Source organism: Leopardus geoffroyi, chromosome D1 (assembly GCF_018350155.1).
Source record: "Leopardus geoffroyi isolate Oge1 chromosome D1, O.geoffroyi_Oge1_pat1.0, whole genome shotgun sequence".
Lineage (NCBI taxonomy): Eukaryota > Metazoa > Chordata > Mammalia > Carnivora > Felidae > Leopardus > Leopardus geoffroyi.
In genome coordinates this window covers 39,988,927-40,016,357 of record NC_059329.1, presented here as the reverse complement: position 1 = coordinate 40,016,357, position 27,431 = coordinate 39,988,927, and the positions used below count along the sequence as shown (strand labels likewise).

The window sequence follows — 27,431 nt, the reverse complement described above, 5'->3', positions numbered from 1 at the left end:
TGCTGAGGACTTGTGAGACTTCACAACCCAGCCCTAACACATCTCCCCAGCCTTGTCACGCCTGGCGTGAGCCACAGCCACCAACGCACCTGCACTCCCACCCTGCACACTCCTACCTCTGCGCCTGTGCCACGGCGGTGCCTCTGCTGGAGGCCCTCTCCCCTGTACCGTCCCCTGCCTGCTGGAGTCTCTCTCACCCTCGGTCGGCCCCCTCCCCGGGCTGAAGCAACGGCTCCTTCCTCAGTGCTGTCCCAGCACTCGGTTGGTGCCCCTATGGCAGCACCGACCAGTGGCTGGTGACCAGCTGGGGCTCTGATGTGCCCAGGGGACGGTGCGCTCCTATGGGGTAGCAATCCTATTCCCCTGGATTGGCATGGTGCCTCTCGCATAACAGGTGCTCAGCAAACACCCGCTGCATTAAATATCCAAGCTGGAATAGTCTAACAAGCAGTTCATCGTACCGACTCACCACAGAGGTACGGCAGAAAATTCTACAGCGCAGTAGAAAAAAGTTACAATAGAAAAGAATAAAGTAGCCAGCTGCCACTTCTCAACGCTCAGTTCATTTTCAACACAGTCTCGCAAGATTGGTATTTTTCATCCCCATTTCATGTGAAGAAACGGAGACTCAGAATGGTGTGGTGACTTCCCCAAGGTCAAATACCATTAGGGAACCAGCACGGCCTCAACCCCAGTATAAGATCCATAACAGGCACTCAGCAAACATTTGATGAATGAACAGAAAGAGGATTTGAACTCAGACCTGATTTCAAAGTCCTCCCATCCTCCTTGTGTGACCCCACGACGCCTCCGAGGCACCCCGAGGGAGGAACAGCAGCTATCACTTCCCGAACACGATCTGTCAAGCTACCACACTAAAGTCGCCCACAAACACGCAACCCTCACTTTGGCTGTAACTCCCTTTGCAGACCAGGGAACCGGGGCTTAGAGGAGGCCCCAGGCGGTCAGTCAGCAGTGCAGCTGGGATTCACCGAACGCTCTCTGGCTCAGAAACTGCTTTTCCCCACCACCGCGGCTGCCTCCAAGTGGCTGGCATCCTCTAGAAGCACGCGGAGGGATGGGGTGCAGAATCAAAAGTCCGCGTCTGGTTCCAGCCCCACGGTTCTGCGGGCCGTGGACTCGGGGAGGGTGACTGAGAGGGAGCACAGGCCATCCCGGGCTTGTTGCACTCAGCAGGGGATAAAGCCTGCCCTCCTTCCTGAAAAGTATGCCTGCACGCCCGCCCTGGCTGGGCGGTGGGCCTGGGTTTACGCCCGCAGCACATCCTGCCTGAGGGTTCACCGTGGGCCCAGCTGCTTTGACGTCGCCTGATTTCTTTGCTGTCCGTTTTCACTTGATGTCACAGGCTGTCAGAGAGGTGCCGGTGGAGAACGGCACGACATGGCCTGGCCTGGTGACAGCGTTAAGCAGTTGTGAACTGCGTCAACGGCACCCCCACGTCGGCTCACGATCAATGCGAGTACGGAAGCCAGGCCCAGGTGGTGGCTCCCCAGGGAAGACCACTCCCCCGGAAGACCGCCCGCCTATTTTCCATGCTGGTCACCTTTCCTAAAGCGCCGCAGCTCTCCCGTCTTTAGAAAAGGCAGTTTGAGGTGCTCGCTGAGAAAATGGATGCATTTTTCTCCTACTTGAAAACCAGGCATTCAAACGAATAGACAACACGTAAGAAGGGTATATGTGGGGGGACTCCTACCACCCCTTCTCGTGGCTGCGTCGTTATTGTAACAGGGAGCATCGGAAGGGCTGAACTGCTTCGTGCCCCATGCTAGGAGACTTGGGGAAGCTGCCCTGGGTTCAGGGAAACATAAATTGCGCGCCTGAGAGCGGCAGCTCTGTGTTTCATCAAGTGTGCCTGCTTCATTTTATGTGCCTGGTATTTAGCCATAATGGGCCTGTGATCACTTCACTCCAGTCTGCCGCAGAGAGTGGGGGCAGGGGGTGGGCAGGCTGCCAGGAGGATTGTGCAAGACGGGACTCCTGACACCCGCTAAGCACCTGCTGATAACATAAGCGCCTTCCCCGGGAACACAGACATGAACAGTAATAGCCACATGCATGCCAGCTCCAGCCACCCCCCCCCCTACACACACACACACACATACCGGTCCCCTAGCCACTGACAGGCCACAGGTCTGGTGGGGGGGATCCGAACTACTGATAGAAGCCAAGAGACACGAATGCACAGGCACAGAGTTCTCTCACCAAGGGCAGAAGGAAGAAGAAAGTAGGTAATTTGGCGAAGGCAGTACCGGCTTCTCCTAAATAAAAACCCAAGAACACAAAAGAGCCTTTGGGCGGGTTGCTGAAGAACAGATGGGAAAGGCTAGGGTTCTCAAAAAGATAGATAAGTACCAGTCCTTTGGCACCCCAGGGTTTACAAGTGCTTTCCTGCGCATTATCCGTTTCATACCCACAATAACTCTGCGTGTCACATATTACTGTCCTTATTAACAAGAAAAAGGAGGCTACAAAGCAGTTAAGCTCATGTCAGGGTTTCCATCCTTGTCCTGACACTTTTAGGGTCTGTGGCCCTGGGCAAGTTAACTCTCAGACTTTCAATTATTCTATCTATAAACCAAGGATAAAAGTACCTATCATTCAAATATTTTTTGAGCACCTACTGTATGTGAGGGGCTATCAAGGGGATAGAGCTATGAAAAAGACAGGCAAAACGCTGCCTTCAGGTAGTTTACAAGGACACGGGGAGACAGGCAACCAACAAATGAACAGAATGTGTGTCAGAGGATGCTATGTGTTGTGCAGAAAATACAGGGGAGGGGGTGGGGCAGAGGCTGCACATTTAGAGTAATCATTTGGGGAAGGCTTCAGGAGAAAGTGACTTTGGACCAGAGACTCGAAGGAAGTAAGAAAGTGACCTGTGCAGATTCCTGGGAAGACCTTCCAGACAGGGCAGAGCATGTGCAAAGGCCCAAGGGTAGCCCCCACGCCACCGCCAGCACATCTGAGAGGCAGTGCAGCGGCCAGCATCCTGGGGACGGCAGAAGGGAGCATTTAGAGGAGAGGCCACAATGGGAGCAGGAGGAGGATGAGATTACCCCCCACACACACACCCCCCAGGGCTCTGCCTGCATTTAAAAAGAGCACTGTTGGACAACTGGCTGCAGGGGGACAGGGCGGCGGCGGGAAGGAGACTGGCGAAGATGCCAGTGCACTATTCATGTGAAACATGGTGGCATGGTCCAGGGAAGGGGCAGATGGGGTGGACAGTGGTCAGGTCCTGCGTGCACTCTGAAGGCAGAGTCAACATGACTTACCAGCAGACTGGAACTGGAGTGGGAAAAAAGAAATGGACTAAAGCCTGAACGAACGGAAGGCTGGAGGGGCTGGAGGGGCCGTTCGGGGATTGGAAAAGATGCAAGGCAGGTGGGGCAGGGGCACGGGAAGCTGGGACACATCAAGTTTGAGACCCTAGGGGAGACAGCGAGCAGGCAGTGGGATACAGGAGTCTGGTCCAGGGCGAGAGCTGGGCTGGAGGCAAGGATGTGAGGCTGCCGGGGCTGAAAGCCACAAGGCTGGTAGGCGAGCGCAGACAGGGACAGGGGCCGGGGCCAGACGGAGCTCTGGTGCAACATAATGCTTCGATCTGGGAGGGCAGAAGAGGAACCAGCAAAACAGACTAAAAATGTGTGAAAGGAGGAAGCCCAGGAAGAGTATGGTGTCCTGGGAGGCAAGTGCGGAAAGCACTCTGAGAAACAAGGAGCCGACCATCTCATCCGGTCCCAGGAAGGTTTTGGAGAGGTGAGGAGGGGGCAGCAAGAGGAGTTGGTTCCAGAGAGGAAAGGGGCAGAGACAGCAGAGGCCAGCAGGAGGCAACTCTTCTCGGGACGGAGCCTGGAGGCCGAGGGTCGGCGCTGAAACCCCACTTTTGGCCTTTGCCAGCCCTGTGACTTCGGGCAAGGCGCTTAATCTTTCTGTGCCTCAGATTTCTCATCTGAGAAGTGGGGACAAAAATTGTACCCAATGAACCCATCAGGAGAATGCCAGGTACTTACTAAGTACTATGGAAGGTTAGCAAGCATCATCATCGTCATCAAAAGAGGGTCAGAATTATGGGCTAGGAGGACAAGAGCTTTGTTCTGTTTGTCTGTCAGGTAGTTAAGGCAGTTACAGAATGTTCGTACTATAAGGGGAAGTGCACCAGGAGAAGGAAGGAGAAAGAAGTGATGGACGCACCCCCGGGGGAGGCAGAGCGGGCTCCGGGCCACTGACGTGGTGCTGGGAGTACGTGCAAGTCCCACATGACCGCCACTGGCTGTGCGTGATAATGGCAAGAAGGTCGCCAGCTCAGGAGGCAGGAAGATGGAGGGGATGTCAGAAGCCTGAAGACAGAGGAGCTATGAAATAGCTGTCCCCGAGGGGGACAAATGCAACAGAGGGCTACCGTGTAACCGCAGCAGCATGTGGCCCACCTGCAGTCACAGGTCTTAGAGCGCGGACAGTCAGGTGGTACCAACAGAGCAGGTGCAGGTACGGGGGGACAGAGGTGGAGGGTGCTACCAGGAACCGGGGTGGGGGCTCTGTCAGGACCACGTGAGAGAAGGACAACATGAGGACGGCATGTGATTGCAAAAGCAAATGCCTGGCATAGGCCCTGGCGCCCACAACACCACCATTGCTCAAGGGGCTTCTGTGGCCCGTAGGGGAGCCCCTCCCCCAGCACACCTGCCTCCCCACCGCCCCCTTCCCCTAATACACCCAGAACGCAGGTTCTGAAAACCCTGTTCAGTCTCAGTTCTGCTCGTCTTTGGAGTCACGTCCCCCATCTCCTTTCCAGAAGTTACAGTCACGTCTGTCAGGACAACATGTGACAAGATGACACCTCTCCTGCTTGTCTCCAGGAAAGCAAAGAAGCCCACGTGAATGCAGGCTGGTCCCCACATGCTCCTTGCAAGGACCAGTGACAGAGGAAGCTCTTCTAGCCTTGAGGAAACCATGGCTTTCCAGACCCTGCCCTACAATGGCACGAGGCTCTCAAGGTGTTCAACCACCAGCTCCTCTCACTGAAGGAGAGGAAGGGGAGGAAGCAGGCCCTTTGATGGATCTTGTCATTTAACTCTGGACAGCCTACTGTCCTGCTTTAATGAGGACTTTGACATTCACAGCGACTGGCAACTTTGTTTTAAGCCAGCCCACCCGAAGCAAATCCACCCACAGGAAGGACAAAAAAAGGACAACTAAAAAGAAAAGAAGTAACTTGAAATTCTGGCAAAGGGGTTGAAAGCCGATGGCTTCGGAAATGGTTACGATGCACAGAAAGCAATATAATTAATGGGGCACACCACACAAACTGAAACAAAGTTTTACAAGGTAATACATAAGCTTACTATGAACACCCACTCTGATGTGTTCTGTTTTGTTTTATTTCACCAGAAAAAAAATGCCCACTGCAATCCACTAAAAGAGACTATCAATCAGTCCGTACAATCAGTAGACAGATTGAGAAACACTGCATTGAGAAGACCTCCGCACAGCGAGGGCCGCTAAAATGGTTAAAAATCTCATTTCCCCGTGAAATTGTGTGAACGCTAGGCTCGGAGGTCCGCAGCTCACAAAGAACCGAGGTTGCATGCTGAAGAAGGGCCAGGTTTAGTTGTGCTCTGGAAGACAGACCTGAACGGAGGGCAGAAGATGCCTACATCTGGAGGAGGGAGTTCTCCATCGCGAGGGAAAACCAAGAGACTAATGGGAAGAGATTCAGAAATCAGACGAAAGCAAAGGACCAGGGTTCCACGCTGACGGTCTTCACCTTGATGGGTAATGGGCTTGTTTATGGATGAAATGCGAGCACCAAGTCAGGTCTGTCCCAGCACTCAGAAAGGCCACAGTTCCTGTAAGCGCAGTGACTCCCCAGCACAGTGACTCCTTAGGTGGCATTTCTGTATCCAAACCTATAGGTTCCCTCACTTCATCTGCTGTTCAATTAGGTACTTTAAGACAGCAGTTACTTACTAAAAGTAAGCATTGCTAATCTACCACTCTGTTAATGACAGCCCAACTCTGTGACAGCTTAAGAAGGAGGCAAGTTTGGGGGGAAAATTCATGAAAACGAGCAGCCCAGCCAGTGGTGCGCATTCGGTCTTTTTAAGGTGGTGCTTCGCCAACTTTTCCATCTCAGATACGGCAGATGTGAATGAACATTCACCCCTGGAGGCCAGGTCTGGGGCAGAGCCACTGCAAGAATAAAATTTCATTTGTGTCCTCTTTTACCTAAAAATGTCAAGCAATCATATATAACGTTGGCCCTTAAGATGTGCATGGCACTGTGATGAGAGCCTGCGGTGGCTGTCACTGAATGCTGACAGTGTCCCCACGCGGGAGACTCGCCTGTGTCACAGGCTCCCATCTGAGAGACGAGAATTGAGGTTGGGGAGGTCAGGTAACTTGCCCAGGAAGGGCCACCACACAAGTAAGTGGTGAGACCCTGTGAAACGCAGACAGTCTGGTTCCAGAGTCCTGCTCTTAACCACTAAGCAGTGTGGAATTCTCCTCCAACAGATACCCACCTTTGTTTCAATATTCCTGAAACGTCACGTTCTCCAAATCTCTGGGTAAAATGTGACCCCAAGGAAGATGCACCCCTCACAGACAGCGGGGCTCTGCCTGGATGCCCCCACGCTCTGAGGCACCCCAGGAATAGAGAACCACAGCCTGCCAGGACTCATCTGCTTGTCCTCTGGCTTCTACGGCCAGGTGTGGGCTAACGGCCCTTTCTTTCCTCAGCCCGTAACGCCGTCCTCGTGTTCTGTTAGGCATGAACTTCATTAACAACCCAGATATCATAAGCGCTGGTTGTTTATGGCATCTTTAAAATGAAAAATTCATCTCTAAGCTAAATTACAGCAAGTTAATTACAGAGCCTGGCTGATGGCAGACAAACTGAGAAAGAGTGAGGTATTGACTGAATTTTCAAGTACAAACAGCGACTGCCTGCACCCAAGACTACGTCTGGGCCGTCCTCAAATCTCAGGGCTCACCCCCATCGAGAGAGTCGGTCTCAGAGGCGGGCAAGCTCTCGCATCCATGCATTTACTTATCCGCCAAACCCTTGCTGAGCACCCAAGCGCGGGGGACTAGCTAGTCACACGCAGAGTCACCCGCTCCCCAACTCATTCATTCAAACACTTACTGAGCACCTACCAGGTACCAGGCACCGATTACATGTTGGGAATATGCACACTGATTAACGGACTGGTCCCCCTGAGGGGTCGCTGGTCCCCCAGGTACAGGGCAACCTCCACGAGCTAGGTGCTGTCTTGGCAGTGCGGATGGAGAAATGAACACAACAAAGTTCCTGCTCCGACAGAACACACGCTCTACGGGCAGGAGTCAGACAAGAGACAGAGATGTAATATGTCAAGGAGCAAAGTGCCATGAGGAAGACAAACCAGCGCACGATGACAGTAGGGGACCTGCTGTGACACAGAGGGTTACAAGGGACTGCATCTGAGCAGAGAGCAGAGGCCTGAAGGAAAAGTACCGCAAGCCCTGAGCAAAGCTAGGGGAAGGGGGGTGCCGGGAAGGGAACAGGGAGGGCAAAGACCCGGAGGCAGGAGCTCCCCCCGCCCCAAAGAAGGATGTGTGGGAAGTTCACCTGAAGCATGATGCAGCTCCTGTCTGCCTCCCCCCAACCCCCACCCCGAGCATGAGGAAGAGCGGAGGGGCGAGAAGCTCAATCCAGAAAGGGCTCTACAAACCCACCGGCGAATGTCTCAAGGCCTATTATTTGTGCTTCACTGCAGGCCTTGATTGCTGCCCAAATTCAAATATTCTGCAAAAGGCAGACCATAAACTAAGCTGCTAAATATTTAGGCAGCAGCATATCAATGTTCTCTGGAGGCTCCAGGAGGATGGATCTGGGGGGTAGGGGAAGGAGAATGACCCCATCGGACAATGACCTCCGCCTGCTGGAGTTGAGTTTGTCGCTAACAAAGGGATAAATATTTGATCTTTAGTTTAAATGCGATTTTTTTTTTTTTTTTTTGCTGACCCTTAGGCTGTTTTACCAAACTGAACAGTCAGTAAGGATGGTTTGGGCAAAGGGCATAGAACCAGCAGTTTGAAGACGAGGCTGACTGATTTTGCCAGTGGCCTGTCTGCAGACTCCACAAAGTGCCACTGGCTCACAAGGTGCCGGGTCCCTGTAGACCGCCGTGTGGCTGCTGCTAGCTGACACAAACCCAGCCAACAACTCGCTGTCGTGAAGTCTTCACTGCCTTCTACCCACATGTCTTCCTGTCTCCACCTCTGATTCCTCAGTCTCCAGACAGAGTAACTTCACTTAATCCAAGGTCTGATCTTAGTCCTCTAGCTATACCAAGCCTTCAGTGGCCCCCAGGGCCAACAAAACACAGTGCACATTTGGCCTGGCCTTCTACGCCTTGAATGCCGAGCACAACCCCACCCCCAACATCACCTCAAGCGGTCACACTTCTGTCCCTCTGAATGCAGAGACAAAACAACATGCGCCTACCACCAGGTCTCTTCATCTCCCCCAGCTTTACACACTCTTGCTGTGCAGATAATGTCCCCGACCCCCATAGCCAAAATTAGTTACCCTTTTGCCTACTCTTATGCCTTGAAAATGGCCCTTCTTTCGTTTTGCCTTTTCAAAGAGTGAATCATTCTTTGTCTGCCTCCCCCACGAGGGGTTCCGTAAGTGTTTGCCGTATGATAGAAGCCCGTTCCTCTTAGTGATGTTGCCCAAACCAGAAGTTTGAGGTTTTCCGGGATACCTCCCTGACCCCCAAGTCCCAGTATCAAATTGTTCCCTGAGTACTCCCAGTCCCTTATCCCAAACATCTCTCAAACGTATCCCCCCTTCTCCACCCCCACTACCATTATTAGGTCAGGCTCCCCTCTTCGCTCATGAGCATTTCTGCAACAGCCTCGTAGCCTGCGTATCCCTGCCTTACCTTCCTCCTTGTTCAAGCCCTAAATAGTACAAACATGTCTAAATCCTTCTAAAATCACTGCCTGTAGAGGCAGGGAAAGGATGCTACAATCTGCCCACCCCGAGCAAATGCAGGAGATGTATGCACCTTCTTCAGCAAAGGGGTAGGGATGACTCGTCTCAACCTCGTGTATGTTTTAAAGCCTAGTTGCTGGAAACTCTTAGGCCAAAACACATCCCTGGTATACATATGCATTGCTGTATACTCCAAGGTTAACCGCCAACCAAATCATGCTAAACTAACAATGAGAAAGCCAAGCTAGGAGTCATTGCTAATTAAACACCTAGGTTCCCAGCAACGGCAAATTACCGGTCATTCAAGATGGTTTTGACATTGCCCGGTTACAGTGCCATTTCCAGCATCTACAGGAAATCCAACAGCCTGTGAGTCTGTGCTGCACAGGAGCCTGAAGCGCACCGCTTCCCAGCACAGGGAGGCGGCCGGACCCCAAAGGGGCATCCATAAACGCCAGAGGGGCTGTAACTTAACGCCAATCACACTTCGGGAACTTCTAAAAATGTCTCTGCAATTCCTGGCGGACAGCCTACAACATACCTTAAGCTTGGAATTTTTGAGTCCCATACCCACAAAACCTGATAAAAGGCCTTGTATGCGGCCTTCTGAACTGGACCAACGCCACTGGCAAGAGGCCTTGGAGGTAGAGACCAAGCCTACAGAATCCCGACTGCAAAAGACAGACCTGATCCAGGAACCCACAGGGTCTAGACTCCCGCGGGGGTGTTCCACCACACGATCAGGCCCCCAGCACACCATTCAGCACCCCCAACCCCCATGCCTTTACCTGTAGCGGCCACAACCATTGTACAGCTAGCTCTCTGGCTGTGCCACGCTTTTGCTGACCTCCCGGGCCTCCATCCATGCCGCTGTCTGAAATGCCCTTTTCCACCTCTTTTCTCCCGGTCACTCCTCCCACTTGGCAGACTCCTCCTTCAAGACCCATCTCGTGGGTCATGCTCTCTTAAGAGTATTTCACAACTTTTCAGGCCCTACGGTGGATAAGGGGCTCATCTCTGTGCTCCCATGACACCTGGTAACACAACATCATAGTGCCCATCACACTGTATTAGCATCACCTTGCCTGGTATTCCCATTTGCTTGCAACATATCAGAGCGAACTGTCAACCTGGTATCATTAAAAGTTTCAAATTCAAGATCACAGAAAAGTTGTCTGAATTTGAGGTCATAGTGTACCAGAACTAAAGCTGGGGTTTCAGGATTCCCATTAATTACCTTGAATGGAAGGCCTGAGGAGAGCAGAGAGTGTCACTCAATTAAGACAGATTTCCCTTTTCAAGTGTGTTTGTGTGTACATGGTTCAAAAACTCAAGGTTAGAGGTGCCTGGGTGGCTCAGTTGGTTGAACGGCCGATTTGACTTCTACCCAGGTCATGATCCCAGGGTCGTGGGATCGGGCCCCATATCAGACTTCACATGGAGCCTGCTTAAGATTCTCTTCCTCTCTCTCTCTCTCTCTGCCCCTCTCTCCTGCTCATGAGCATGTGTGCTTGCTCTCTCTCTCTCAAAAATAAATTAAACAAAATTTTTTTTCAAAGTTCAGGTTAAGGTAAGGAAAACAAGTAGGCTTCAGGATAGGAGAAAGGTGTTTAAAAAGAAAAAGCTGTACACTAATATTTAGTTTCTTTTTTCCCCTATAGAATGTCAGTCTTTTCTTCTGCTGACTTAGAACCAAGTTTCAATCATGATTTCTGGACCTAAAGGCTGCACATGTTTTTACATCGAAATATCTGGAAGGGAGGCTACTTGGAGAGTAGCAGGGGTATTAAAATTCCAGCCGATTACATACTGGTTATTTGCTCATTAAAGTTCCAAATGAGGGGCGCCTGGGTGGCGCAGTCGGTTGAGCGTCCGACTTCAGCCAGGTCACGATCTCGCGGTCCGTGAGTTCGAGCCCCGCATTGGGCTCTGGGCTGATGGCTCAGAGCCTGGAGCCTGCTTCCGATTCTGTGTCTCCCTCTCTCTCTGACCCTCCCCCGTTCATGCTCTGTCTCTCTCTGTCTCAAAAATAAATAAAAACATTAAAAAAAAAAAATTAAAAAAAAAAAAGTTCCAAATGAAATAGTGGCCCACCTCTGTATTCTAAAAGTTGATATCGTGGGGTTTGGAGGAAGAAATCACTCCCTGTATCACTTTCCAGAACACAACATCCATTCTAAGTACACCTTTGCCAGCTGCCAGCCTGACAAATGACTTGGAAAATCAGAATCATTGCAGCCTGCCGAAGAAGTCAAGAGTGAAAGGTTAAAGTGTCTCACAAGCTACCTGAACGTGATGTCACCAATGCTGTGAGACCTCTCGCCAGGCCTGGGGCCCAGACCATGCAATCCTCTCCGTGTGCCATGCTAGGCATGTTGGCATTCATCCATGTGCAGGAGGAGGTCACTGGCAGGTTTAAGCAAGGAGTGAGGTGACATGACAAGTATTTTATTTTATTTTATTTTTTTTAATTTTTTTTCAACGTTTATTTATTTTTGGGACAGAGAGAGACAGAGCATGAACGGGGGAGGGGCAGAGAGAGAGGGAGACACAGAATCGGAAACAGGCTCCAGGCTCTGAGCCATCAGCCCAGAGCCTGACGCGGGGCTCGAACTCACGGACCGCGAGATCGTGACCTGGCTGAAGTCGGACGCTTAACCGACTGCGCCACCCAGGCGCCCCATGACAAGTATTTTAAAGACCACGCTGGGTCCAAAGTGATGAGCAGAATGGAAGGAAAGTGGGAACAGGGCAAGCAATTCAAAGGCCTTTGCAGTGAAGGCCTACTGGTGTCACTGGACTTCGGGGGTGGACAAGGGAGGGCAACAGATGAATTCGAGATCTACATTAAGGGCATCTCAAGGACTTGGGGATCTGGAGGCAGAGAAAGGTGAGTGTTAACAGACGACTCCCCGGTTTCTGGCTTGAAAAAGCGAGTTAACAGCTGTGCACTCTAATGAGATGGGGGTTAGGGGAGGTCTGCAAAGGGGCTGTGTTAGAAAGAGACCAAGAGATAAAATGTGGACCCGGTGAGCTTGGGGTACCCACAAGACACTCAAGTTACCTAGCCGCTGTAGTAGGTATAAAATGTCCTATAAAGCACAGAGGAGTCATGTGGAACGATGGACGCCTGGGCCTTTCTCACTGGTGACCCTTCCCACCACCCTCCGAGGTGCTTGGATGTCCTGCTACTGTGCTGGGGCACCACATAAGGAGTTTATGGTGCCAAGTTCACCCCCGGAAGGCCGCTTCTATGATGACCCTCAGTAGTGATGCCGATACGAGCTTTGGGGCCAGGAAAGCAGTAACTTTAACAGTAAAATGATAAATGATATTTTGCATCCTACCACAAGAGGAAGTAAAGTATGTAGACCAATATTTTCTTCAATTACAGGCATCCTAATAGGTTTGCAGATTTCTCGATAGTGACGTTTTCACGGAGTCCCAGCAGAAGGTCTTAGTACCTAGTCCTGTGCCCTGCCGGTTATACCACTGGGAGTACCACCCTGCGTAGGGGGTTCCAAGTTAGACTCTCTCCTAGGGAAATGCTAATCTAAGGTGGTATCAGATGCAGAGAAAGGTCTCTCTCTCTCTTAACAAAAGACCAGAGAAGACAGCCTATTTTAGGAAAACAATGACTCACTGAAATCACATCCTGCTCTTAAGTTAATATGCCTCCTTCTGGACTAGAACCTGCTTTCCTATCATGATGGGTCTGTTTTCCAAGTCCCCCATCAAAGGACAAATCAAATGTCATTTAACAATCTGCCTTCTAATTAAAATTTGAGCCATTTTTTAAAAATCACAGTGAACTACACAATTCCACATGGCAATAAAGCACTGTGCTCTGCCGCCTTGATTAACAGAAGCATTTGCAACTATTTAAAGGAGAAGGCGGGGGGGGGGGGGGGACATCATTAGATACAGCGAGATGAAACCCCTGTTAGTGTCTTTCAGTTTACTCCTAGAGTAAGTATCAATGTAAACTAATTAAATTTCCTGCCTTTAAATAAGCCCAAACAAAAATAAAACTTACAGGACTGACTGGAGGGTCCTGGAAGGAAGAGAACTACTTTTTCAAGAAAGTGGCCCGGCTGAGGTGGGGGGAACACCAGGGTCAGGCTGCATGTCTTAACAGAGGGTCAAGGGTCCTCTCGGTGGGAGGAACCCCGGGGTTGGGGAAGAGACAGGGCCCCAGGTTTTGTGATGGCAGCAGTGGCTTTCCAGGGCAAGGGCTGACACGGTGCAGGGGAGGGAAAAGCTGAACTCCTTTCACGCCCGCAACGTGACCCCATGCAAGACGTCTCACTGCTCTGAGCCTGTTCCTGACTGAATGTGAGAAGGTTCCAGCTGCCCCTGCCTGTTCCCTAGGACTGGCGGGAGAAGACGACCCGGTGCGGTGTGTAGAAGCACCCCGTGCAAAGGTAAGAGACCACTGTGGTTACTGGAGGGGAGGAGAGGGGCGGGCAAGCACTCTATGTGAATGGTGACCCATAAACTGGGAAGATCAATAAGAAACTTCTTGAGGAGACTTAGCAGTGCAGTAAACAGTTTGGGAAAAGGAACCTGCTGACTCATTCGCTTAAAGCAAAAGGTCTGGAGCAGGGACGTGGGTTAAGATGCAACCGTCTGCTGACTGAAGCAGCTCAGAAGATCATACAGATGGATGGAGGAGGAGGTCTGCCATCCAGTAGACGGGAGGACACCTCCCCTCCCTTTCAATTTCTGGATTACTGCTCCTAATGTGGGCCCATATTTGCCCATAAAAACTAAAAATCAGACACAGAAGCTTTGCTATTAGCTTCATGTCACCAGTAGCCCAAAGAGAAAGGACATCTAGAGAGTAGCAATTTCTGATGGATGCTCAAAGAACAGAATCGATTTGAAAATGGTAGTGAAGGCCCCTAACAAGGGTGGAGTGGTAAAGGTGCAGAGTGAATCCATACAGGCACTGCCTATCTAGTGGGGACGGCTGAGACTCTGTTCAGCATCCAGGCACAACTCAGATGCACCCTCCAAGAGCTCATTATGGCCAACGTGCAAACACACAACTATAATCAGGTGTGGAAATACCCAGATGGTGGTGACGGGAGGTTCACAGAGAAGGAGCCATGGATGAAGATGGGACAGGGGAGGGGCACAAGTGATAATGTAAAGCTCGTTATGGTACCCGCCAGTGAGGAGATAGGATATGGGGATTCCAAAACAGGAGAAGCGCTATCAGCCGGGAGGGGATAAAAAAGGCCTGATTTCTGGGGAAGTGACGCCTGATAAAGGCCTTCAGGGATCAACAGGAACCTGGCCAGGCAGACAGCATGGGGGCAAATAGTACATACAGGACTGGGCATGTCTGAGGAATGAGGGGTACAGTAATCTCTCCCCAACAATGGTTTCCCTCATAAGAGAACTTTAGTAGGTACAAATTTCCTTCTGTTTACCTTTTCTTCAACTCCAAGAACTGCAGTTTCAAGGCTTTCAGCAAACTGATTTCCAGTAAAGGTGACTTGGGTTATTCCTGTTGAGAAATCAAAATAAGAGGTATCATAGGTTTTGGGGAGCTACCCGTACACAGACCCCTTTTTGGGGATACTCCCCCCCACCCAGGCCATGCTGAGAGGGTGGTCCCGTGGCTCCCCTCCCCAAACTGACTGGCTTGGGGAGGGACTCTTGCCAGGGTCAGCTACACTGCTTCCTCCCTTGCTCATCTGAGGATGAAGATGTGCAACCTTAGGCGAGCAGTGGTGAGCCCTTATCCAGGGAAACACACACACACACACACACACACACACACACACACACACACAGGAGGTGAGCAGGACTGTACAACATGAAGTCTCTGGATTAAGGGGCCTTCCCGCTCCAGTCCCCAGCAGGCTGGTCACACTATGCTCCCTGCATTCCCGAGATTCCTACAACAAACCCTCTGCTGAGGTCAGCTGGCCCGAGAGCATTTCTGTTCCTTGCGACCGAGAATCAACGATTTAAGAATGATGGATCCAGGGTCAGGATCAGAAAAAGAACAGAGTAGAGGGTGAAGAAACAGAGGCTTTTGGAACAAAGTCTCGGGAAAAATAAAAGAAGATGGGAGAAAGTGACCCGGGACTCTCAAGTACTGTCCCATAATAGCTGAGAGCGAAGGATGAGAGGGGTGTGTGAGACCCAGAGAAGAGATCCAACAGATATAATTCATAAAATCCCAGCTGTATTAAACATTAAGATGGGGGCCCAGACACTGGGGAAAAGGGGCTCTTAATGTGGGCATTTCCCATAACAAAGCAAAGCAAGTAAGAATTTAATTGAAAATACAGAGGTAGGAGACTGAAAAGTTTCTATAGCAAATAAGGAACAATTGAGTAACTATAAGAAGTGTAATAATTTGAAAGTTGATTTACTGTGGGGTTTTTTTTTTTTTTTTTGGTCTAAAACAATAAACATTATATTTATTCATGGTTTGGTGGGTCAACAATTAGTGCTGGGCTCAGCCAGGTAGTTTTTCTCTGGTCTTGCCTGGTTTACATATATGGCTATAGTCATCCGGTGGCTTAGCTGGGCTGGGTGGTAGACCAGACGACTTAGCTCACATACTAGTGACTGATAAGGCTGTTTGTGCTGCTTTTATAGTCTATTTTAATGAATGTGAACTTCTGAAAGCTTCAAATATGTATGCCTACTATCCCCTTGCCCTATTTTTCCATTGGTTCTTGAGTTGGTCAACCATGAATTCACCCACTGTAAGGTTTCATAAATCTAACCTCTTCCTCCCCCTCTGCCAGGGAGTGATGATCTTGGTGAGGCTCAGAGATAAAGATGTGGGAAAGGGAGGGGTGAGAGGCAGGAGTGGAAAGGGGAAGGTTCTTCAGGGGCCCTGAATGCTGAGTTCAGTTGGATGGACTGCATTCAAACAGCAGAAGTCAAGATGATTGTAGTCTAATCCCATGTTCTTTCTCTAAGAAATAGTTACCACTCAGAAAATGTAGAAAGTTTAAAAATGGGCTGCAGAGGGAAAACATGACCCAAACCACAGACACTAGAAATTAAGTCAACGGCAAGCCGTGACCTTTACCCTTGACAGGATCCTTTGCCTGCTGCTATTGGTTAACGGCAGCAAAGGCTTCACAAGATTCCCCTGGCTTCTGGAACTTCTAAGCAGCTCAGCGCAGTAGGCTTTCACCGAGCAGGAGCAGGGACACCAGTTGACCGTCAGAACAGGCTGCTGAGCCCAGGCCTGGTCCCCAGGATGCCGCTACCACAGCCCTCCACAGTCTCTCCATTCCCACCAGTCATCTCTGTCCCACCACTTCCTCTCTGGGTGTCGGTTTCCTCATCCATGAAACGAGGGAAACTAGACCCCACGGCTATTCAAAGGCGGTCATCCACCAACTCTTCGCTGCTGGTTCACGACAAGGTTAAGTACAGAAATCAGAGACGCTGAGAAGCTGGGACAACATACGATACTTCCACACAGCCAAGCACATGACGAGCGGGGCATCCTTGCTGAGCGAAGCACAGATTGGTACTGGAGTTTCCTGTAGCTGCCATCACAAATTCTCGCTAACCGGGTGGCCCAAAACAACAAAAATCTATTCTCTCACAGTCCTCGGGGCTTGAAATCAAAGTGGAGGCAAGGGCCACAATCCCTTCAGAGACTTTAGGGGACAATCTATGCCCTGCCTCTCCCAGCTTCTTCTGGTGGCCATCGGCATTCCTTGGCTTGTGGCCGCACCTCTCCTCCGCGTCACTGCCTTCTCTGTGTGTGTGAAATCTCCCCCTTTCTCTCTCTTATAAGCACACTTGTGATGGCACTTAAGGCCCTCCTGGATAATCCAAAATGGTCTCACCTCCAAATCCTTCTTTCAATCACGTCTACAAAGACCCTTTTCCTAAGAAAGGTAACATGATTTGGGCACACCTTTGGGGATACCATTTAGCCCCCCATACCTGGGATGGATATCGCCGAATTTGTGCCTGACCAGCTGTACCTGGTATGCACTCGTATCAGATCACCGCTGGGGGAAAGAAGACCCCACCCTGTCTTTCACTCTTCCTCTACAGCCCTGAGGCCTGGGTTGGACAAGATCAGATTGCAATGGGCAGCCCCCAGGAAAGGGGAGGAGGCTAACAGGAGGCAGGGGTACAAGAACAGGAACAGACTTTCCGTCAGCCCTTCCCAAGCTGGTCTCCCACATTCTCTGGCAGGCAGTGGAATAGCTGGCCCTTCCTTACCCCAGCTTTCTGTCCTTCAAGCAGCTTTAGCTGTAAAGTAATTAAATTGATCTGTGTTCTGTTCAAGTGTTTTCAGAGTTTTCAATGTCCACGTTTGAGATCAGAAATGCAACTCTTCTGCTAAAATCCTTGTGTACCTAGCACTGTCCTGCCAGTAACATATCCTCTCCCCAACACCCCTCCCTGTAACCTCAAAAGCACTCAGGAAAACACTCAGGCTTCATAACAAAATGGAGAAAGCACTTGGAGACTTGACAAGGCAAGGGCATCATTTCTCATTAGAAGTTTTCTTGCCTTGCAAGAATACTCCTTGCTAAAGGAACCACTATGTTGAGTCCCTTTGCTATGTTACATTTCAGCTTTAAAGGGCAGACGATGTCAAAAATACCTGAAAATGTTTAAAATGATAACACTCGATGCAGGTATGGCCACAGTAAAATGGGCATTCTCATCATTCAACTACTGGTAGGAGTATAATAGGTACAATCTTTCTGGAAAGCAATTTGGAAATTTTTATTAAGCAGCTTAAACAGTACAAACCCTCTGACATTATAATTCCATTTTCAAAACTCTGCATTAGGGAATGAATCAGAAGCGAGGACAAACTTAATGCTCAAAGGTATCCATGCAGTGTTATACACTGATAAGAAAAAAAAACTGGAAATAAACTTAATAGCCAACAAAAGGAAATGATTAGATAAATTATGGTATATTCATAAATAAGGATTTACGCAGACATTAAAATGACCTTTTACAAAGAACTTTTCATGAAAATGACATTTCTAAGAATAACACCTGATCCTTACATGGGCCAGGCACTATCACAAGCTTCTTATTCCCACATTATAGATCAGAAAATGGAGACACCAAGAGTTAAGACACTTGCCCAAGGAAATCCTGCTAGTAAGAGACAGCATTGGGGTTTGAGCCCACCCAGTCTGACTCCAAAGTCCATGCTCTTAAACCCTGTGGTAGGCTAAAAACTGGCCCCAAAGATATCATGACCTAACCCTGGAACCTGTGCATGTTACCTTCTATAGAAAAGCGTCTCTAGGGCGCCTGGGTGGCTCAGTTGGTTAAGTGTCCGACTTGGGCTCAGGACATGATTTCGCGGTTCACGAATTCCAGCCCTGCATCGGGCTCTGTGCTGACAGCTCAGACCGTGGAGCCTGCTTTGGATTCTGCGTCTCTCTCTCTCTCTCTCTCTGCCACTCCCCCACTCTCACTCTATCTCTGTCTCTCAAAAATGAATAAACGTTAAAAAAAAAAAAAGGAAGAAAAGGGGTCTCTGCGGATGGGATTAAGATAAGAACCTTGGGGTGCCTGGGTCACTCAGTCAGTTAAGCGTCTGACTTTAGCTCAGGTCATGATATCAGTTCATGAGTTCGAGCCCCGCATAAGGCTCTCTGCTGTCAGCACGGAGCCCACTTCAGATCCTCTGTTCCCCTCCCTCCCTGCCCCTCCCTTGTTCATGCATGCTCGCTCTCTCTCTCTCTCTCAAAAATAAACATTTAAAAAAGATAAGAATCTTAAGATGAAGGGATAGCCTCAATTATCTGGGTGGACCCTAGAGGCCATCACCAGTGTCCTCATGAGAGGCAGAGATTACACACACACACACACACACACACACACACACACACACACACACACACGGAAGGCATGAAAAACAAAGGCTGATATGGGAGAGATGAGGCCACATGCCAAGGAATGCCAGCAGCCACCAGAAGCTGCGTGGGACAAGGAATGGATTCTCCCTAGAGCCTCCAGAGGGAGCACAGCCCTGCCTACATCTCGATTTGAACTTCTGGTCTTCTGAAATGTGAAAGAATAAATTTCTGTTTTAAGTCTCCCCATTGGAGACAATTTGTTACAGCAGCCACAGGAAACTAACATAAGCTCCTATGTTGTACTGCTCTCAATGCAAGAGAAAATATTCTTATGTTAAATAGCGAAAGTAGAAATTGAAATTTATACACAATGATCTTAATTATGCATACAAAAATACATGCAAATACAACAAAATGGTTTGTAGTGATTATCTCTTGAGTACTAGAATTATGGGTAATTTTCAGCATTATGCCTTTTGATATTTTTCCAAGTTTCTACAATTAGTGTGAATTACTTTTACAAAGGAAATAAAATTATTTTTTTTTAAATTAGCAACTCATATGATATTTCTGCAACTCTAAGTCAATCACAAAAATTAGAAATCAAGAGGGCCAAAACTCCCCAAGTATAACATTTCTTAATTCAGTCTCAGAACAACACCTGAAAAATCAGGAATCCAGATGCAAGCCGTTCTTGAAGTGACTCCACTCAACCCTCGGCCTCTCTAAAGCCTATTAATCTTCAGACTCTGGTAGGAACATAATGTGGCTGAAAAAGTTTCAGGCTTTGAAACAAAAGGATAATTTGAGCTGGTAAATGTTTTCCTGCCCATCGAGCCATATGAGAGGGTGCGGAGAGTGGGGAAAAGGGGGACTTCTCTGCATTCCCAGAGCTCATCCAGCCCAAAGTGGTGTGAGCTGCATGCCAAGAACCAAAGGCACTGGTTAATAACCATGTAAATGTTTGATTTCTCTGTAGGTGACTTCATAGAATGAAACAGCAAGTTAAACAGTAGGTTAAGCTTCTTACTGAAGTCCTGACTCCAAAGCCTCCTGCTGTCATCTGTCCAGGCAATCAGAAGACCAAAGGCCAATTTTACCATATCAATATCACGCCCTTTGATTAAATATATTCGCATAAAGATTGTATTAACATTTTCCCCCATGTCTGGGCAGTACTGGATCAAAATAGAAAGTAGGGTGTGTTGTGCCTTTTGTTTTGAGCCTAAGAGGAGGGAAGAGTCACTAGTCCCCTCCAGAAAGCGCCAGATCAGAGCAGCGAAGCATGAACAGCACGTCATTTGGTTTTATTCAGCTCACCCTGCACAGTGCAGAGAGTCCAGGCACTGGGGTGATGAGACCACAGCGTGGAATCTGTCCTTGAGTCTCAGATTTTTCACGGCACGTGCATTCATTCTTTGTTCAGCCAATCAACATAAACACACACCTACTATGTGCCAGGCACTAAGTGGAGGTTGGCTGACATTTTAAAAGACCTTATCTCGGACACACTATCCTCCCAGATGATACGTTTGGGCAAACGGCCCACATCCTAATGATCTTCATTAGTCATTTGGATCACAGGGATACCGGCAGTGGCAAAGTGTAGACAGGAATACCTAAACAGGATGGGCTGAGCCTTGAAAATGGAGAAGATAAAAAGCAAGTGGTTTAGTGCTATGTACCTCCCTACATATCACTGTCATACCACTTGTAATTTTGGGTGACCAGCTGATGCATACTTGAATCTCCAACCTGACCATCTACTCAATACAAATAATATATGAGCGTTTTCTCCAAGTCTTCTTTTTTTTTTTTTTTTTTTGCTTGCACTGCATGCCTAAATCCACTGGCACCTAATCTTAGAAGGTACTTATAAAATATCTGAGATATAAATTAATGCATGAATGAACACAGGTAATCAGTTTCCTCATCTGTAAAAGTGGAAAAGTCAGGCTACACAATGATTTCCCAAGGAAAATTCTAAGAAACCTATTTCTATGAGATACGCCAAGAAAAGGACATTCACATGTTATTCAACTTGGGAAATACTACAGTCTATTGCCTTCTACCCCCCTTCAAGATTCACAATGCACATTATACAATGAAGGATCTGAGAAATCCTTCAACTAAAAACCTGCCTGAGCATCCCTAAATCGAGTTAACCACAGATGCCCTTCAAGCTTAACGCTGACTGACATCACAGAGAACCAATATTCTGAGGAAATTCTGGAAAAATACTAACCCAAACTCTTCATTTGTTCAAATACATTTATTGAGCCCTTGCAATAATGATACGATGATGATGAAAAGAGCCAACACGGAACGAGTCAGCACTTAATAGGTATAGTACTTGGAGCTACCGCCACCGAGATAAATATGAAACCTGGCTCACAGTCTACAGTCTACTGGGAGAGACCCGTGAACACATGATTAGTAAAGCTGGGTATGTGTGTGTGTGTATATATATATATATATATACACGTATATGTATGCATGTGTGTATATACACTTGCACGCAAGGATGGAGAGTTGGTGAAGACAAGCGTTCCAGGCAGATGGGAAGCAAGAGAGTCCATTGTGTACAGATGAATGAAGACAGTCTGCTTTCCAAAGTATGGTCCAAAAACCTTTGCGGGTGCCGCAAGGTCAAAACGACCTTCAAGTTCTGTTGACACTTGCACTGATGGTGCAAAGGAAAGGGTGGGTAAAGCTGCTGGTGCCTTAGCAAGAATCAAGGAGTGGCATCGGACGATCTTAGCAGACACTCTTTGCCCTATTGCCACACATTCACAGTTTACAAAAAAAGAGTCAATTTCACCTAAGAATGTCCTTGATGAAGCAGTAAAAAATATTAATTGTTATCAAATACTGAGTCTTTAGTACACATCGTTTTAATATCCCATCTGACAAAATAGTAAGACCTATAAAGCCCTTCTGCTGCCAGCCAAAGTGTGATGGTTATCAGGAAGAAAACAGCACTTGCGTGACTGAGCTGCAAGTCGGATTAGCCACTCTTTTCCATGGAGCACCATTTTTATTTGAAAGAATAATAGAAAAACTATGGTTATTCAGACGTGGGTACCTGTAGAAATTTTCTCAAAAATGAACAAAGTAAGCTCATTATTTCAAGGAAAGTTGATGATGTTTTTTGCTAAAAAAAATTTTTTGAGCTTTCAAGCAAAAACTAACATTTTTTTTTAATATATGAAGTTTATTGTCAAATTGGTTTCCATACAACACCCAGTGCTCGTCCCAAAAGGTGCCCTCCTCAATACCCATCACCCACCGTCCTCTCCCTCCCACCCCCCATCAACCCTCAGTTCAAAAACTAACATTTTTAAAAACTTGTGTCAGTCACTATGAGCTTTGGAGCATCCCAATTCTTAGACTTTTCAGATAACAGTGGTAGTAACATCAACAAAAGTGATATCTTCCAAATGGCTAACGTATGATGTTTCAAAATGCATAAAAGATCCTTCCAAAGTGCAAGATGGACCAATAGATTTTAACATTACAAAGTACGAAAAGTTCACTGATATGGTTTCAGATTCTCAGCTGCAACAAACCTTTAGGAAACTATCACTTGTCAAGCTCTGTTGTAGTTTCAAAGACTACCACAGTTGAATGCAAACTGGTGCAGCCACTCTGGAAAACAGTGTGGAGGTTCCTCAAAAAATTAAAAATAGATCTACCCTATGACCCAGCAATAGCACTGCTAGGAATTTACCCAAGGGATACAGGAGTGCTGATGCATAGGGGCACTTGTACCCCAATGTTTATAGTAGCACTCTCAACAATAGCCCAATTATGGAAAGAGCCTAAATGTCCATCAACTGATGAATGGATAAAGAAATTGTGGTTTATATACACAATGGAGTACTACGTGGCAATGAGAAAGAATGAAGTATGGCCCTTTGTAGCAACATGGAGGGAACTGGAGAGTGTGATGCTAAGTGAAATAAGCCATACAGAGAAAGACAGATACCATGTTTTCACTCTTATGCAGATCCTGAAAAACTTAACACAAGACCATGGGGGAGGGGAAGGGGGAAAAAAAAAAAAAGAGAGGGAGGAAGCCAAACCATAGAGACTCTTAAAAACTGAGGATAAACTGAGGGTTGATGGGGGGTGAGAGGGTGGGGAAAGTGGGTGATGGGCATTGAGGAGGGCACCTGCTGTGACAAGCACTAGGTGTTATATGGAAACCAATTTGACAATAAATTTCATATTTAAAAAAAAGAAGACTACCACAGTTAACTGAAAAGGTTATTAAAATACTCCTCCATTTTCCAACCACGTATCTGTGTAAGGCTGTATTGTCTTTGTACAGTTCAACCAATGCAACATATTGCAACAGAATGAATGCAGAAGCATTTATGAGAATCCATCTGCCTCCCATGAAGGCAGACATCAAAGAGATCTGGACAAATGTGAAACAATGTCACGCTTCTCATTAAACGTTTTTATTTTGGAAATGGTTATTTTTCATGACAAATTTATGTTATCATGTTTATTACTACTATGTTTAAACTAATTTTAACAAATATTTTTAAATCTTTTCAATTTGGATTTCATATAATAAATATTGCTAGAAGTGATCCACATAACTAAAAATTCTTGGGGGAAGCCATTAATTGTTAAGAATGTTTAAAGGGGTTATGAAACAGGAAGTTTGAGAACTGCTGCTCGTATACGGGGGAGCAGGGAGTCACGGCAGGTGAGGTGTGGATGAAGAGGCAGCAGGGAAGGACGCCCATGGTCTCCCACACAGTGATGAAGTGTTCAGAACTGATCTTATCAGAGCCAGTGAACGGTGTAGAGCGCCACATGATATGGACAGATTTGCCCTTTAGAAAGTGCAAGGACACCATAAAGGGGCCCTCTGCTCCACGAACATACAATTCCCAACACAAGTCAGTCTGATGGGAAGTCCAACGGTAACACACGGAAGGGCCATTAGAACAATCTAAGCAAATGGAAGACAAATTTCTATAAAAGATCAGGAACAGAAAAAAAATATATTAAAATTTAATGATGGAAAGGAAAGAAGCAGAGTCTTGCAAAATAGACTTGCAACCAAATGGAATTCTGCAAAATGAGGGAAATCATCAGCAACAAAGTGCAGGGCTCTAAACATCTGAAGATGCCAAAATCAAGATGCATTTCAGGCAAGTTTAGAAAATAAAAATAAAGGAGCCAGCAAAGAGCAATAAACTGCAGCAGTAAAGAGGGAAAATGAATGCGGCCCAGAGAAGACAAACAGAAGCATTCAGAAATAAAAAGTCAGGAAGAGGGGAGACCAGCTCCCATTTCCAGAGTGTGCACTCCATCCTATCGGCACAGCACGCACGCCACCACCTGGGGGGTGGGGCAGGAAGCTCCCCCGTGGCCAAGGACAGCCCTGCAGCACCCAGTACGGGATGGGAAGGCCCAGACCAGACAACCAGGCCTCCTGAGCAAGTGTCTCACCCAGAAAAACCTGGATTACACCAATCAGGAATGCAGACGGTATAGAATAGACAAAACACAGCTACCGAAAGTTGTTCTCAAGGAGTTTATGATCATTATCAACTAAATTTAAAAAAGAAAAAAAAAAAAAAAAAAAAGAGGGGCGCCTAGGCGTCTCAGTCAGTTAAGCGTCCGACTCTTGATTATGGCTCAGTTCATGATCTCCAGGTTGGGAGATCGAGCCCCGCAATGGGCTCTGTGCTGACAGTGTGGAGCCTGCTTGGGATCCTCCCTCTCCTCTCTCTGCCCCTCCTCTCCTTGTACTCACTGTCTGTCTCTCTCTCTCTCTCTCTTTCAAAATTAATAAATAAACATTTTTAAAAAAGGATAACAGGGTAGTTGTAACTAAAATGAGAATGGGGTGCTGTACAAACTCCAACTAGAAGATCTCGGTAAGTTTCTTGAAGGCACTGGACCTCAGTTTCCTGTTCTGCAAAATAAGGAATCTGCCACTTACTCCACCAAGTGGGTGGGAGGAAAGGTAACGCATCGCAGATGCTCTGAGCACACGTCTGGCATATAAACTCAATAAACAAAAAGCTGTGAGTATTTTCACTTTAGTTATGATTTGGGGGCCAAAGCGGACTACAGAGTTGTCATCGCACTTAATCAAAGCCAGAAAGGCCCCAAGGTCAAATATCAAGGTTTTAAAAAATCACCAGTATATGAACACAGAGAAAGAATCTGAATGGCTATGGCCCAGGCTACACTCACTCGACAGGTGAGAGAACTGCCCTTGACCTTGGTTGGGCCTGATACCACTGGGACTGTAGGATCTCTCCAATAACAAAGGAACATTGTCAAGCAAAGCACAAGGAGATCCAAGAAAGAAGGGAGAAAAAAACCAAAAACCAAAAAACCAAACCACCTTCCTGAACAGCCAACACTGCTACGTCATGTACCCTTCACACAATTGATCTCCCCCCTGACTGCCATGATCAGCCGGGCTGGAAGAGGGTATGCTGTCATCACCCCCATTTAGTGGCCCAGGAAGCAGTCTCACAGCTGAATTGCAAAGAACCAGTGTGGCCAAGGCCTCTCTCACTTGACCTGGGGGCTTAGGACTCTTTCACAAGACCACACTGCCCATCCCAAGAGGGACTGAGGGCCCGCCCAACAGATGTGGGCCAACAGCTCTTCACCCAGTTCAAACAGGACATTGGGAATCCACTGAATTAAAAGATAATCTCAAACAAACAAAAAACCCACTCAAAAGATTCTGAGCCATCGACATGAATAAACATGGCCAATTAAAGAAATGCTTTCTGGAAAGGTTGGATAAGAAAAAGAGAGTGAGGAATATTTTGATAGATACAGTCAATGCTGCCAAACATGAGACTCCTGCCTTCCTTTACCATCCACAGCTAACAGAATACCCAGGAGGCATCCATTGATTGACATCGCACACCCTGCCCTCGGGACGGAGGATGTGAGCCAGCCTGTGACCCTGCCCCCAGACAGATGTCTAGTGAGCAAAGAACGATTTCTTTATAGACGTAGTAAGTGCTGGTAAGTGCTGTGAACTTGCAGTTCCGGGTACCATGGGGCAGGTCATGAGGGGCCTGAGTCTGAGAGGTCAGGGGAACACATGCAGAGGCCCCAAGGGGTCTCAAATCCCATGAGACAGAAAGAGCTATAAGGCTCAAGAGGCCGGCAGGGACCCAGGCGGCACAGACCCCGTGACCACACAGACTGTACCTCTCCTAAGAGTATGTGACTCTGCTCTAGGGAACATCATCCAATTTGCCTCATAAGAAGTTGTTTATTGTGGCTGCAGCTCAACGTGAAAGTACAGATGTCTGTCAAACAGAAACTTTACAACTTTTTTTTTTTTTTTTTTTTTTTTTTTTACCGTAACTGACAGAATAGGAAAGACACTTTACAACCCAGTACATATGTACGAACGCACACACACGCACACACTTTCGGCTAGTAAAGAACTCTAAATTACCTTCATAACCCAATAACCAGTAACCGGAATCATGACCCGCAGTTGGAGACGGAGGCCCCGGATGGGGTGGCAGCGGAGGAGAGCAGGAGGAGGAGACAGAACTGACGGGGCTTGGTGACTAATGAGGTATAGGGCGGAGAGAGTGGGAGGTGTCACAGGGCTCTCGGGCCTCGGGGTTGATGGTGGTGCCATTTCTGAGACGGGGGAGCCTGGGGAGATGCAGGTGTAAGTGTGTGGGAGGACAGGAAGAGATCGGACTCCTGGGTCTAGACTTTTCTTCCCATCTAGACTTCCTGCCCAGAGGAGGATGTGCGTGGGGGTGACAAAAGGGACCTTCACTTAAACACTTCACCAAGCAGAGACCCACACAGAGAAATCTCACATCAGAACTGCAGACCTAATAAAGAATGCATTTTTGCAGACTGTGCTCAGGGAGGTGGACCTTCATGAAGCGAGCACAGCAGCAAGTGGTTGCAGGAGGACTTGGGGACTTGGGGCTCCTGCCAAATGTCTTTCCTTATGTGACCAACATAAAGCACTAATCACATTTAATTAGAGTCCATCTGCCCATCTGTTCCCTCCACTAAGTGAGCTACTTCAGGGCAGGGACCACCCTGTCTCATCAATCTTTCTAGTCCCCAAGCCTCCCTAGCACACTGCCTTGCCTGCTGCCTATAGTAGGTGTTCAACAAACATCTGCTGCATGAGTGGCCATGATTCAACATGATAAAATTCCCAAAAGGCCACTTACATTGCAAGAAACCAAAATTAAGGCAGAGCAAACGGGAGGGGGGAGGCAGAATGTGCCAGGAGAATTCTGATCATTGAAGGGTGTGGGCCAACAAAAAGCCAACTGTTCACAGAGAAAATGAGTCTTCAAAAAAATGTTGAAGTCTGGAATGCGCTACGGGTCTGGATCTTCACCATCTTGATCAGAAACAGTAAGCAGGTCTGGGATGGAATCAGGAAGACAAAGGAAACATAAAATAGGGGGAATGAGGCATAATGTGTATATATCATTTGGCCTTTTCTAAAGATCACTCTAAATGTTTAATTCTTTATATCGCTTCTCTTGCCTCATTTTTCCATCAGCTTTAGTTCCTTCTTTGTGATGCCTCCCAGTTTCCAG

At 47.9% G+C, this 27,431-nt stretch overlaps 1 protein-coding gene across 1 annotated transcript in view; it reads right to left on the bottom strand.

The window, feature by feature from the left end:
• The window catches only part of SMCO4 (single-pass membrane protein with coiled-coil domains 4), a 67,021-nt gene that overhangs the window by 7,647 nt on the left and 31,943 nt on the right, over positions 1-27,431 (bottom strand). The window contains exon 4 of the mRNA XM_045482458.1: positions 14,446-14,522. Coding sequence (XP_045338414.1) covers positions 14,446-14,522 — 77 coding nt within the window. The remainder of the gene's footprint in view (positions 1-14,445; positions 14,523-27,431) is intronic.